The following is a 13855-nucleotide window of genomic DNA, read 5'->3' on the forward strand; positions in this document are numbered from 1 at the left end:
CGAAGTTATTAATAAAAACTACTGTGCAAGGGGGCCCCCTAGGCCCGGGGGCCCCGGGCGCTCGCCCCGTCCGCCCTGAGGTAAGATCGGCCCTGATTTCAACCCGAATGAAGTGTGCAGTAGTGAGTTAGTATTTTAACTACTTTTAAAAAGTGTGAAAAGTAACATTCAATTACATTCCTACCTCAGGGCTATGCCTCATAGATCTATAAAGCAATTCATTTTATCATATAAAATATGGACTAACACGATCGGGAGACATTTAATTGCGAAGCATTCGTTTTGGCTTGAAACTGTCAGATATTCTATCTGCGGTTTATATGTATTCCTACATAAGTTTTGCTTGCAAAATTAAGTGCGCCCACCGCAGCAAACCTACCGACTAAGCGAATTTCCATTTGAATGATTTGATTTTCAATGAAATATATTTCAACAACATTAGATTTAACGAGCACCTAGGTTTGCTGCTACAAGGACACTTTTAATAAAGTGTGTTTTATAAAGTGACATTTATAAAGTGTGTGTGAATCCGCTGTGGCAGTTTCATTGTTTCTACCCCACTAGAAAACACCTTTATATCCTCCCTAATTGCTGTGGCAGCTTCGGTATGGATTATGATCATAAAACGTCGTGGAAGTTTCGGTACAGCCAGTTTGGTAGAGGTGTGTTTGGTAGAAAGGTCTTGGTCTGTATATGACTCATCAAAAGAAAAACGAAGTAAATTCCCTCGGGGCTCTGTCCTAGTCCCAGTGACCATTAAAGTTCCCTCTCCAGATTTGTTTACATTATTTCCATATGGATAATTTTTCACTACTTATTAAAGAAATAGCTGTTTATTAAAATTTTATTTTAAACAACACACATTTAGAGGCGGTCGGAGTCAGCGAGTCAGCCCTTATTCCATTATCCATATTCTGTCCATATTCTGGCGTCACGATAAACCACACTGTTCTCCCAAAAAAGACTTTGTACAAAAAAATACCACAATGTAATAGTACCACCCTTGGCCACCAGTTTCTTGGCTGTCGAATGGTGGTAGCTGCGACTTTTGAAAACTGTGTTACCTGTGTGTTACCTGTGTTACCTACAATTAAACTAGAAAGCGTCATCTCGGCTACCCTCAGCCAGTGTCCTACTCCTTGTCTATTATCATTGACTATGTATACCTCTATTATCTTACCGCATGTTTCACTTTCACTGCTTGCTACCTTCGCTCACCCATCCTCTGCGTCTCAGCCGGTTTCAGTTTGTCACTATCTCACCATAGACTAAGGACACAAAGTTTTGTTTTGTTTTGTTAGTTTTGTTTCCTTAGTCTATGCTATCACGTTTCCAATTTGCAAATTTTCTACACACCGTAAAATATTGTATGGAAATTCGTATCCCTATTTCACCAAAAGAATTTATACTACACAATAAATTTAATAATAAAACACATTATAATAAAATAACGTGGCTATTAGGCTTACTGTATTCTTTGATCAATTAATTTCACCTGAGTTATTTTCCTGTGCTGTATTTGAATCGTATAGGCCTATTAGTTAGTTGATAAGCATGTTATGATTCTTTGTTTTATAGATCCACGTTGTTATCTTGTACAATCATGTTCGTTTTAAATTGTACACGCATTATCAAATTGAAAGAACACTGCTTGTTGAAACAACCATACTCCATAGAAGGTTTGGATTCAATATGTTCAGCCGTTATTAAGTTTATTTAATAAGCCTTGATGACTTCATTACTAGGCACGCAATATACACTCCTTCTAGTATTGCGGGTCTGCAGTAATCACCGTATGTAGGAGCTTGGACGTCGTGCAACTGCGCTGAGCTATGTTGGACGTTGTGCAACAGTCAAATATTTATTGGACGTCGTGGCACTTGGACGTCGTGCAACTGCAGCATATTGGACGTCGTGCAACAGTCAAATATTTATTGGACGTCGTGGCACTTGGACGTCGTGCAACTGGCAGCGACTTTGGATGTCGTGCAAATGTTACTTTTTTACAATCCTATAGTGCCATGTTTCACGACGTCCAAGTGCCACGACGTCCAAAGCTTGTAGAAAGACTATATTTTTGGCAGTTACTGTACTTTTGGACGTCGTGGCACTTGGACGTCGTGCAACAGTCAAATAATTTATATTGGACGTCGTGCAACAACTCAAAAATTATGTTTTGGACGTCGTGGCACTGAATAAATATTATTGGACGTCGTGGCACTTGGACGTCGTGCAATGCATCCGTAAAAATCAGACCATTTTTTATAGTTCTTAGGCCTTTATCAAGTGTAATTTTGATGTTAAATTTTAATTAAAATAAGCTACAGTCTAACCTTGATATAACGAACCTCGATATAACGAATTCCTTGATATAACGAACTTTTTTAAATCCCCTAGAACTCTCCATAAGACACAATGTATATTTTACCTCTACATAACGAACAATCCATATCAACGACCTTGATTTAACGAATTTTTCATGATCCCGGCTAAAATAAGACACCTCAATATAGCGAATTTATCATTGTCAGAACCTCTACATAGCGAATTTAACCTCTACTTAACGAATTGTCTGCGTCTCTCCCTCGATACAACGAACCCCCCACCACCATTATTGCTTTTGAAAAATCTATTTCTTCATAAAATGAAATGGAAAGGTTACGTCAACGCTTGCGCTAACATTCGTCTGCTCCGTTTTACACATCCCTGTCTGCTGTCGTCGTTGCATGCGCGCTATGTTTACATCTAACTGAGAACCGATTTCATTCACCGAGGACTGATGGCACCGTAATGTGTAGTAAGCTGTGATTGGGTGATAAGTAAATATGGTGAATTGTACAATTTTTGGATGAAGAGAAACCTTAGAAAGAAAAAGAATAGCAACATGGATATCTTAACATTCCTTTTACGAGTGTTTTTATTAAGTTGGCTATAATTATACACTTCAATAACGACTTAGCCTATCTAATATTTTTATTATTTTCAATATGATTTGTACTAAGTTCATGATAATTGTAATGTATTCAAACAAATTTATGCTAAGGTCAACATAGGTGTAGGCCTACCCATGAACTTTAATGACAGGGAATCTGATCTTAGTAAACCTTTTAAAGTGAGTATTATTATTAAAGATGAAAAACCCCTTCTATGTTGAACCATCACAAGATGCACATCTTCTTATTATTTTACCTAGCCTACCGTCTTCAAGAAGTGTCTTCAAGGTATTAATTATGTAAGGTATATAAAGGAAATATACTATGGTGTAGCCTATAAAAGAAATAGGCATACACAACAATTGGCGACGAGGAAAACTAAGGAAGAAATAAGTAAAAAGAGTGCTTATTTAGTTATTGTAAAGTCGAGTTCACTAGGCTACAAGGATTCAGCAGGTACGTTTTAACTTTCATGTTAAACAATCATCAGGAAAGTTTCTAAGGAGAGGAAAGTTTCTAAGGAGATTTACAAGTTGAACTGAATTACTCAAGAAGTTAATTTGGGACATTTTTTACTGATTATTTATTTAAAATGTTATTTTTCATGTTGATGAACTTTTCATGTGTGTTCCTGAAAGACTTGCCAACTAGGCCTAGGCTAGTTTCATGTTTCAACAAAGCATGTTTGTACATAAATTTTCATTCCTATGAAAATCATTAAACATAGGACAATGTCTTTAATTGGCAATATCTCTGAATTTGACGAGTCTTGTGAGCAGTGGGAATTATATATTCTAAGACTTGAACAGTATTTTTTAGCAAATGACATTACTACAGATGCTAAAAAGTCCAGTGTCTTACTCACAGTTATAGGGAGGAAAGCGTTCAGTGTTTTGTTCGACTTGTGTCAACCTAAAAAACCAGGAGAGAAAAAATATGATGAACTAGTGAAAATATTAGGGAATCACCTAAATCCAAACCCTTCGGAAATTGCCGAACGTTACAAATTTCAGCAAATACGTCAAGTTAGTGGGCAAGCAATTGCCGATTTTGTCATTGCTCTTCAAAGGGGGGCTAAGTACTGCAACTTTTCAGACCGTGATATAGCTTTAAGGGATCAATTTGTTGCTGGACTTTTAAGTGACATTGTTAAGAGGAAGCTTTTTACGGAAAATGATAGCGAAAAGTTAACCGTCAAGAGAGTTGTCGAAATAGCTTTGGCTATTGAGTCTGCAGATTTAAATACCGCCACTTTGCGTCACAACAATTCTAGCATTACGGGTAACCTCAACTATGCCAAGCGGGGACGTAACAACCAGAGGAGTTATGGCTCGTCCAATGCAGCTTCATCGAGTAAGCCTTCGACTTCAGCACCTCTACAAGCATCGCAAAATAAAAATTTTGTTAACGGTAACAAGTCAAATCACAAATCCCATCCTCGTCGCCAATTGTTGTGTATGCCTATTTCTTTTATAGGCTACACCATAGTATATTTCCTTTATATACCTTACATAATTAATACCTTGAAGACACTTCTTGAAGACGGTAGGCTAGGTAAAATAATAAGAAGATGTGCATCTTGTGATGGTTCAACATAGAAGGGTTTTTTCATCGTAAGTTAAGTTACAGTAGTGGTGGGGACCACGGCCTCATAAATCTAACAAACACCAAAGAGTATAGAACTGAACATATATATAACTTGATACATTACAATAATTACAGTACATTCCTCTATTGTGATTTAAAGCACTACTGTCTGTAGCCTACCACCGGCCTATCACTAGCAGTAGCTTACAAAACTCTCTACTGTTTTGTTTTGTTCTTTACGTGGTTTATTGCTATGCAATACAGTCTTTGGCTAGGTTTTAGGTGGATTGGAGTAAGCAGTAAGCTGTGATTTTAAACTTAAAGTTTGTAACCTGTACCAAGGTCAATGACTATAAATGTCATGATTGCGCAATATTTAAGTTCCCTTCCCTTTAGTATCCCGGATAATCGAGATTCTACTTTACAATGTAAACATTGTACACTGTAAAGTATTGTAGCCTTTGCTACTTTAATTTTGTTTTAATGAGGTCCAATCCCAACCTTTAAATAGACTGATGCTGGTTCTGAACCTCGACTTAGCGAAATTCCTGCAAACCTAACCTCTATATAACGAACCTCATTTTAACGAAATCCTTGGTATAACGAATATTCAGTTCGGTCCCTTCAGATTCGTTATACCGAGGTTGGACTGTATTATACCTAATTAATTGTATTTTTAACAATATTTTGATGTATCAGAAACTTGATTGTATTTAGATGATTATTTTGTAATGTAATACCGGTATATGACATGTCCTATTTCTTTGTAAAAAGATCAATGGAATAAATGATTCTTCTTCTTCTTCTTCTTATGTCAGACATTAGTGATACAGCCTATGAAAAATTATGAGTAAAAGGTTTATGATAGGCTATATTGTTTTTGAAGATGTTGCATCAAATTGGTTCTGTTGAGTCATTGTAGCTCGACCCAAAGGTTAAACTTTTCAACGCATACGAAGCGTCACCCAATATTTTTCTTTTTTTTAAATTCATTGTGTAGCATCTGAAATGTTCAATTAGAGTATTATAGGTCAACCTATAAAGGTATACCTTACGTAAACATGTTTAGCCTATTCAGGCATTGTCAAGTAATCATTATACAAGAATGTGTCATCCAAATTAGATTTGTCAAATATAATCAAATAAATACACATTACACATGCACGAACAGACTTTTAAACATTTAGAGTAAGCTTATTATTAAATAATCGCTGTAAGTTACAGAGGCAGACTCCAATATTTATCCAAATATTTTTCTCACTTCAACTTGAGAATAATATTGGCCAAGCTTCTGATGCCTTGCAGAAGTCCATCTTTGGGTCAAGCTACAGTAATTCAACTGAACCAATTTCATTCAACGAAAAAGACCAACTGAATATTACAGCTATCTTTTAAAGAAAAGGGTTAGACAGACCTACACCATCATGATTGTTTTATCCTCTACTACAGGGGCAAAGCATTTGTTGGTATCTCTTAGACTGATGGGAACCGGAGTTTTGCCAACGGGTGTCAGGTAGAGGGGGGCATGCCTTCGGCCACCTCTTGGTGCGGTGATTTGCCAACTGTGGTGGTGGGAGAAAAAGTGTGAGCGAGGGAGAGAGAGCGATTGTCAGGGTTGTCTACGCCATGGTGGAAGTAAATACGCTTGGCAGTTATGTGCTTGTCGCAGTGGGTTACGTTAGGTTAGGTTAAAAATTCAATACATTTCCTTTCACAGTCAGAGGTGCATAACTGCATTACTTTGGACACAGTCAGCATCCTGCCTGGTTTGTCCACCCCTAGTGGAAGCCACCCTCGCTGCCACGTGTAATCTCTCTCACTCCCCCTCCCTCTCTCGCGCAACCCACAACCGATGGCAAAACTCCGCAGTATGAGGAATTCACGGATGGGGACCCTTTCTACCTGATACCCGTTGGCAAAACTCCTACACTCTAGACTGATGGTTTATAGAGCATTCATAGTGAATTTAATGACAAAAGTTGTTCTGAAAAGCTGGTGTACCAGATAAACGCTTTACGAAGACATTTTTTATTCATTATTAATTGTTACAAAGTGTGTTCCTCACCCAGATCCGCAGCATGGCCAGTGTCTCACGTTGCTGGAAGGTGATGGTGATGCGGTGGTGTTTGCCTTCAGTGAACGGAGTGAGCCACAAGTGCATGTCGTCTCTCGTCCTATTTACCCGATCAAGCAGGTTGGACACAACACGAGGGTCTTTATCGTACTCAGGCAGCACGTTGATGTCTGCCGGATCTGCTGTTATCTGCAAGTCATACGTCAACACACTGTTAGCTAGTCACTGTTAGATAAGAGGTTCTATACATTGGAAAAGTAATTTAATTGCACAATCAATTGGCCATACTATAAAAGAGATGTCCATCTCAATTATTATGTAGGTACTAAAACATTCGATTCTTTCTCAATATGACAATTGTATCAACATCATATTTTCAACCTAGATAGTTTTTAAACAGGGTACTTTCATTGATTTATAGTTTACAGTTTTGTAGGATATTATTGTGCTACGGTAGTAAATCAAGTAGTTTTCTTATGGCTGTTGTTTTATTTTCAGTCTATTAAAACCTTGTAATGGGACTTCCATTTATGGGTCAATTTGTCATTGTTGTTGTTAGCCTAAGATATTGTTCTAACATGACTCTGTCAACAACTGAATAAAATATAGTAACAAGACTAGGGTTATAACCCTCCCCATTCAAAATACATAATAAATGCCACTGGCAATAAAATTACAAGTATTTACTACATATTTGTACGAATATACGGAATATAAACTTAAATTCACCCCCATTTTTCATTTTATTTTGTGTGTCTTTACGCCAGTGGAATTTTTTACGTTTTAGAAAAGGAACACGGTCCAAACCCTGGTCTTGTTACAATCTCACGTTGACTATTTTGTTTGATGGCATCATTAATAATCAATAACTCAATCTGGGTCTGGAAACGATCTCGCTTGGTTTCCAACCAGCGACCTCCAGATTTATAACCACTCAGCTACCCAGAAACTTATTATGGATTTTGAGCATATTATTAAGATGCTAGTCAGTCTGTAAAATAATTAAAATTTGAGGTCCATGTGTAATGGCAGTAATTGAAGTTCATTAACCTTCAGATTTGAATTTCGCTGGTTAAATGCCAAGAAATAAAAATACTAAGGTTCTTGAATCAAATGCCATTGCCATTGAGCAATCAATTAATTAATGAGTTGTAACAAAAGCTCAACATTAGATATTATACTAACAAGACAAAGATTTGGACTGTTCGCTAAGGAACATGTCACTAACAAGACTACAAGATCGCGCCACTCATCCTTCACTCATATTTGGGTTAAAATACGCACATAGTGGCGTCCCCATCTTAAATAATTGATAATTGATAATCGGTCTAAATATCAGGATAGTACTGCAGATAGTCATAGTACTCACTCGTGCGGACGTTAATCCACACCAGGGAGTATCACATCCACAGTTACATTTACATATTTGACATTTACATTTGACACCTGCACATCCAAATGTGCCTTTTTACTTTGGTAAACGAGATTACATAGGCCACCAATCTTCCAGTTTCCAGATAAATAATAAGCCTACCTTTCAATAGTCAATAACGCATGTAGTATGTAGTGCACACATAGGAAGCCCATATGTTTAGTACCTGAGCTACTCGTGCCAACCGACCGCTCACAGTAAACATCTCCAATCCGTTGAGTCCAACGTAATGTCTGTCGCCCCACGTAGAGGTTATGTCCAGCTCAAGTCTGGTGCCTGAGGGAAGCTCCGGGATCATGAAGCTGGCCGGAGGTGGAAAAGACACTTTGGGTATTACTGCGGGACTCCTGTCCACTTGTACCTCAGAGAGCTCCCCCTGGATCAACAAGTCTTCTGCAACTGTCCACACATTTGTAAACATTTAGCAACATTAAGGTGATTATATGTTAAAAAGTAAAGAAATATCCCATCTAAAATTCAAAAATGGATACTAAATTAGGGAAAAGTGGTAACGCAGCAAACCTACGGACTAAATAAAATTCCATTTGCCTGGATTGATTTTAAATTAATCTATTAAATTAACATTTATGTTTAACGAGCACCAAGGTTTGCTTCTACAGCAAAACTAATAAGGTGTGTTTTTTATTAAAATATTAATAGCTTAGTATAAAATAAATCAATCTGCCAAGTTTGATCAAAATATATCCATAAACAAGCCAACTATAGACATCCCAAGAACAAAACGGATTTTGAAAGTAATAATTTATTTTACAATAAACAATTTGGTTTCCGAAAAAACTTAAGCACAGTTTCTGCTCTTACTCAGTTTGTTAATGAGATTGCAGAGGCCTTGGACAGGTCTCAGGCCACAGTTTACAGCAGGTGTTTTCTGTGACCTGTCTAAGGCTTTTGATTGTGTGGATCACTCACTCCTGTTGCTAAAACTTATTGATTATGGGATTGGGGGAAGTTGCTTTTCTTTAATGCAATCTTACCTTTCTGAAAGAAAACAAAGAACTTTAATTTTAGAGGATAACAACAAACATTATTCACTATGGGAAATTATATCCACAGGTGTTCCCCAAGGCTCAGTATTGGGCCCACTTTTTTTTCTTATTTACATTAATGATCTTCCAAAAGCTATTAATAAAGAACTAATTCTTTTTGCCGATGACACTACTGCTTTGATCAAAAATAATAATACAGCTGAAATGTTTTCTTCTCTGCAAAGTGTGGTAAAGGACATCTGGAGCAATGGTTTTTAGAAAATGGGTTACCGGTAAAACTTAATGTTGAAAAAACAAATATTATTAAATTTTCTACTAGACACAAAAATATGGAAAACTGTTCCTTTAATTTAGTTGAAGCTCATAAATTCTTAGGGGTTTACGTAGATGACGCAGTTAAATGGGATTCACATTTGAATTATTTACGTAACAAAATTAGGTCGATATCATCTTTATTCATACATTTAAGGGACTGTGTTTCTATTGAGTCACTTAAAGTAGTTTATCATGCTTATGTGGAGTCAGTGTTAAGATATGGCATAATTTTATGGGGTCAAGCTACTGGTATTAAAACTTTATTCATGTTACAAAAACGTATTATTTGTATTATTACCAACTCTCATCCACGCAGTTCTTGTAAGAAACATTTTCAAAATTTAAGAATTCATACATTAACGGGGTTGTATATTCTAGAATTATTAAATTACATACATTCAGTTAAAAATGAGCTACCAGAAACAATACATTTTAATCACAGGTATGAAACCCGAAATGAAAATATATTAAGACTCCCCAGACACCGTTTGACCCTATATGAAAAATCTCCATTGTACGCTGGGCTGAGATTGTATAATGTGCTTCCGCCATGCTATAAGTCATTAAGCAAAACCAAATTTAAAGATACAATAGATAATTTTCTTATTGACAAGGCTTTTTACTTAATTGAAGATTTTTACAGAACTACTATTTAGAAATTTTTTTTTAAGTGTTTAATTTTAAGTTAAAGGTTTTAATGTTAAATATTTTATGTATGGATTTAATTTTGACAATGCACCTATTCTAAATGTTATGACATGTATGGAATGTTTTGTGCAAATAAAGTCTATGTCTATGTCTAAAACAACCTACGCAGAAACGAAAAGATCACGTGGTTCGCGCCGGAAAGTGGGGCGTACCCTTCAAACCTGTGCGGCCCGAAATGGCCCAGGGTCTTTATTTGTTTCCGGTATGTCTATACAACATTTGACAATATAAGACGTTTCATCTCCAAAAAAATAACATAGGAATTTTAAATGAACAATTTTTAGAATTTTCTCCGTAACCAATAACTGTACAAAAACACTTTTATATACTAAATTATTTGTTTTTTTAAGCTCTTTAAAAAGCTCTGGAGAAAAATTGATAAGTTTTGTGTTTTAAGGGTAAAAAATGATAAAAAACCCGTTCCCATGGTCCAATCATGCTGGTTGGTGAACTCATCCAAGTTAAAGCTGGGTTTACCTAGGCGGGGAAGCGGAGCGCGGAGAGAGGAACGTGGAGAGCAGACTCCTCTTGTCTTAGGTAATTTAATGTTACTGTTTTCCTAGAAGCAGAGCGGAACGCCATGTTATTTGCTTTTCCGCTCTCCGCCCTCCTCTCCCGCGTCTAGGAAAACCCGGCTTAAGAGGAGAAAAAGGATAAAGAAAGAGTAACCACACTCTTTTTTACCTTCTGGCCTCTGGGAGATTCTCCCACGATGTTTATGGTTGAAGAAGCTCAATGAACTCCAAGACTCTTCGAGCACATCATCGCTATGTCTCACCCTTGACTCTTGCCGGGAGAGCCTGCCTTTTAACCTTGGACTTGCCTGCATGATATCAGACAAGTCTGTCTCTTGATTGTTGAACTGGATGTTGTTGGAACTAATGTCATCTGGGTTTATAACGCGGTTGTGTTCAATTCTTGGAGTTGTTAGTTGATGATTGTTGTCTCGATTATGATTTTGTGTAAGTGGAAGATCCCATGAATCCAATAGGTTTCTAGCGTCAGAGTCGGGAGAAGACAGTGGGGAATTGGCCGCAGCTCTGCGGCCATACCTAGCTGACCCTGAAAAAGGCACATAGCTTAAGACACAACCCCAAAGGAATTGGCAATTGAAGTTAAAATAAAACTAGCATTATCCTTTATTCAGGCCACAGTGTTGTTTGAATTACACTTCATGACATTAACTGTGTCACATGACTATTATAATCATGTGGACTTATTGCAGAACTCATTTAGGTTTCAGGTTTTGTATTAAGCCTTGTAAATTATTCTTAATGATACTGTAAGCTGTTAATTTAAAATTAACCGACCTATGTAACCCCTCTGGAGGTACCATCCCAAGTAGCACACATCGTTGGCCTAACGTTGGGAAATGGTTGACAAAAATTTTAACGATTTGCCAAAGTTGGCCCAACGGAAACTGGTATTCGTTGGCCCTACAAAGGAAAGAATCGTCGGGCCTTCGTTGGGCATTCGTTGGGTTTAAGTATAAAACAATCTAAAACGAATTTTAACAAATTGATTTATTTAAAAGTACATAAATGTTATGGCAGCAGAATATAAGACAAATTATTGTAAAAATTTGGATCAATAAAGAATGTAGTCAGATGATGTTGTGATACTAGATACAGTGGGGAACACCTGCTTAACATATGATAATTATTATAATTCATTTTTTTATATTCTTTAACTTATTTAAGCAAGTTTTTAATAGTTATAGAGAAAAGATTAATTAGAGTCGGGACCACATAAGTTTGCAGTTGAGGGAGGAGCCTATTTACCATACCGGCCAAAAAAATTTTTTCTCGTTTTATTTTCAAAATAAGTTTTTATGAACTATTTAATCAATTTACTCAACTCATAATTATGCTTTTCATACAAAATCTTTATTATTTTGTGTTTTTTTATGTTTATGCCCAATGGGATGGTTGGCCCTTCGTCCGCAAAAATTGGTTGGTTGGCCAACCGTAAGACTGAGTGTCAAAACATACCGTTGGCCAACGATCGACAGAAACGTTGGGCCAACGATTTTTGCTACTTGGGATTTAAGTCAGTCAAATTAACTTTAACTTATAGGCCCTAAGGTTAAAATTCAGTATTTGTTTGATTGAATTAAAGACTATTATTAAGCTGAACATTCATATTAATATAACCTACATAGACTAAAGTAAGTCACTTAAGTAGTGACTAAGTGAACCACACCCTTTACCTGTGGATGTTAAATAAATGCCCGCTTACTACGTAGCCTAAGTTAAAATAGTTTATAAACTTATTTGCATAGATGCAAACTTTATATCTAGCACAAATCTAAACTAAAATTGAAATCTTTAACTTAATTTCTTCAGCTATGAAACGCTCATGTGTAGGAACTGACATGAGATTTTTCTGAGAAACTAAAATATAAAATTTGATGGCTAACCTTCCCTTCTAGGCGAGACACAGACAGTATCATCTAGTTGAAGTGTGAGAAGTGACTTCTTCACTGGTGTAACATCTACTCGGCCAGGAGTAGTAATAGCTCGACGTTCCGAAACATCAATCCTCTCCCCATTGGCTCCAGGACGCCAGGACTGTGGTCTTGGTTTGGCTAGGCTCCTGCAAGTCAGATAAACCAAAAGAGTGATTAAATTATTATGCTTTGATAGCTTCCCTAAAATATTCATCTTAAACTTACAGTTAACTTACCTTAAACTGACAGTTGAAATTTTGTTAAGTTTTTGATGGTGTGTACCAAATAGATACTTGTATATTTTTTATACTGTACCGGTGGCCTATGACTCATTCAATATTAGGCCTAACTTATAGTTAAGCATGTTAACTTAAAATAAAAATATAAACAAAGAATTAATTATGACGAGTGTATGATGTACAATGCCTACCTACTTAAGTTTATCCAAGCAACAATTAAGAAAATTTTAGAACACTACTATAAAGCATCAAAGCTAACTTATGCACTAAAAAAAATATTCACTTTACTTACTTGGTCAGTTCTTCCAGCCATAAAGGAATCTTATTGACAGAATTTTGTTCCATAATATTGACAACATTAGACATAATATTCATCTGGTTTCAATTAGAGATTCTAAAAAACATTGTCCATCTAAGTAACTTAAAATATATGTTCAATAGTAAAAATATTTGTTGGATTAAAGTTTGTAAAAGTAAGTTTGTAAAAGCTGCTATAATGGTGTATCAATGAATTGATTGCGTTATTCTGTTAATTGTTTTGAAGCAAAACGACGCAACTTGACCGACTCCTTAAACTGTAATCGTTCACATCAGAATTTTTAATCACTTGGATATCACGCAAACCCCCCATTTCAATATTTCACCTCACACACTTGCAGTTTGCTGTACTTGCACTTCCTCACCACTTGACTCGTGTTTATTTACGAATTTCCATGGCAACGACGAGGACGAGACATACCCTGCCTTTTTTGAAGTAGCCAATATGATCGATAGAAAATACGACGGCGCTGGAGGGGCTAATACCAACCAACTGTACAGTAAAAAATAATTTATTTTTCCTAGTCACCCGACAAACTGGACTTCCTAACATAGATTATGGTACAGAAAGCCAATCAAACGCAGTATTCCAACCAAACGACACGAAAAAGCGTGCTTGCTTTTATAATGCACAATGCACGTAATCCGTGTACGCTTGAAAATAAGTTGACAACACTTATTTATGACAACGATCAGCTAGTGCAGCGTTTCCCATTTCGTTCAATGTTTGGATTTAACTCAACCTAAAAACTTGTTGTACAGTGCTTGAAAGACTAATTCCTAAATACATAAT

The 13855-nt window shown here is 36.5% G+C and overlaps 1 protein-coding gene across 1 annotated transcript in view; it reads right to left on the reverse strand.

Annotated features, from left to right (window-relative positions):
- LOC129000499 (katanin-interacting protein-like) overlaps positions 1-13089 on the reverse strand; it is a 38755-nt gene extending 25666 nt beyond the window's left edge. Inside the window, exons 1-5 of the mRNA XM_054427461.1 lie at positions 13037-13089; positions 12476-12651; positions 10741-11118; positions 8193-8425; positions 6586-6783 (exon numbers count right to left, since the gene is read on the reverse strand). Coding sequence (XP_054283436.1) covers positions 6586-6783; positions 8193-8425; positions 10741-11118; positions 12476-12651; positions 13037-13089 — 1038 coding nt within the window. The remainder of the gene's footprint in view (positions 1-6585; positions 6784-8192; positions 8426-10740; positions 11119-12475; positions 12652-13036) is intronic.
- Between the last annotated feature and the right edge of the window lie 766 nt (positions 13090-13855).

Source organism: Macrosteles quadrilineatus, unplaced genomic scaffold (genome assembly GCF_028750875.1).
Source record: "Macrosteles quadrilineatus isolate MER2022 unplaced genomic scaffold, UCM_ALF_1.0 Scaffold_8__2_contigs__length_117827958, whole genome shotgun sequence".
Lineage (NCBI taxonomy): Eukaryota > Metazoa > Arthropoda > Insecta > Hemiptera > Cicadellidae > Macrosteles > Macrosteles quadrilineatus.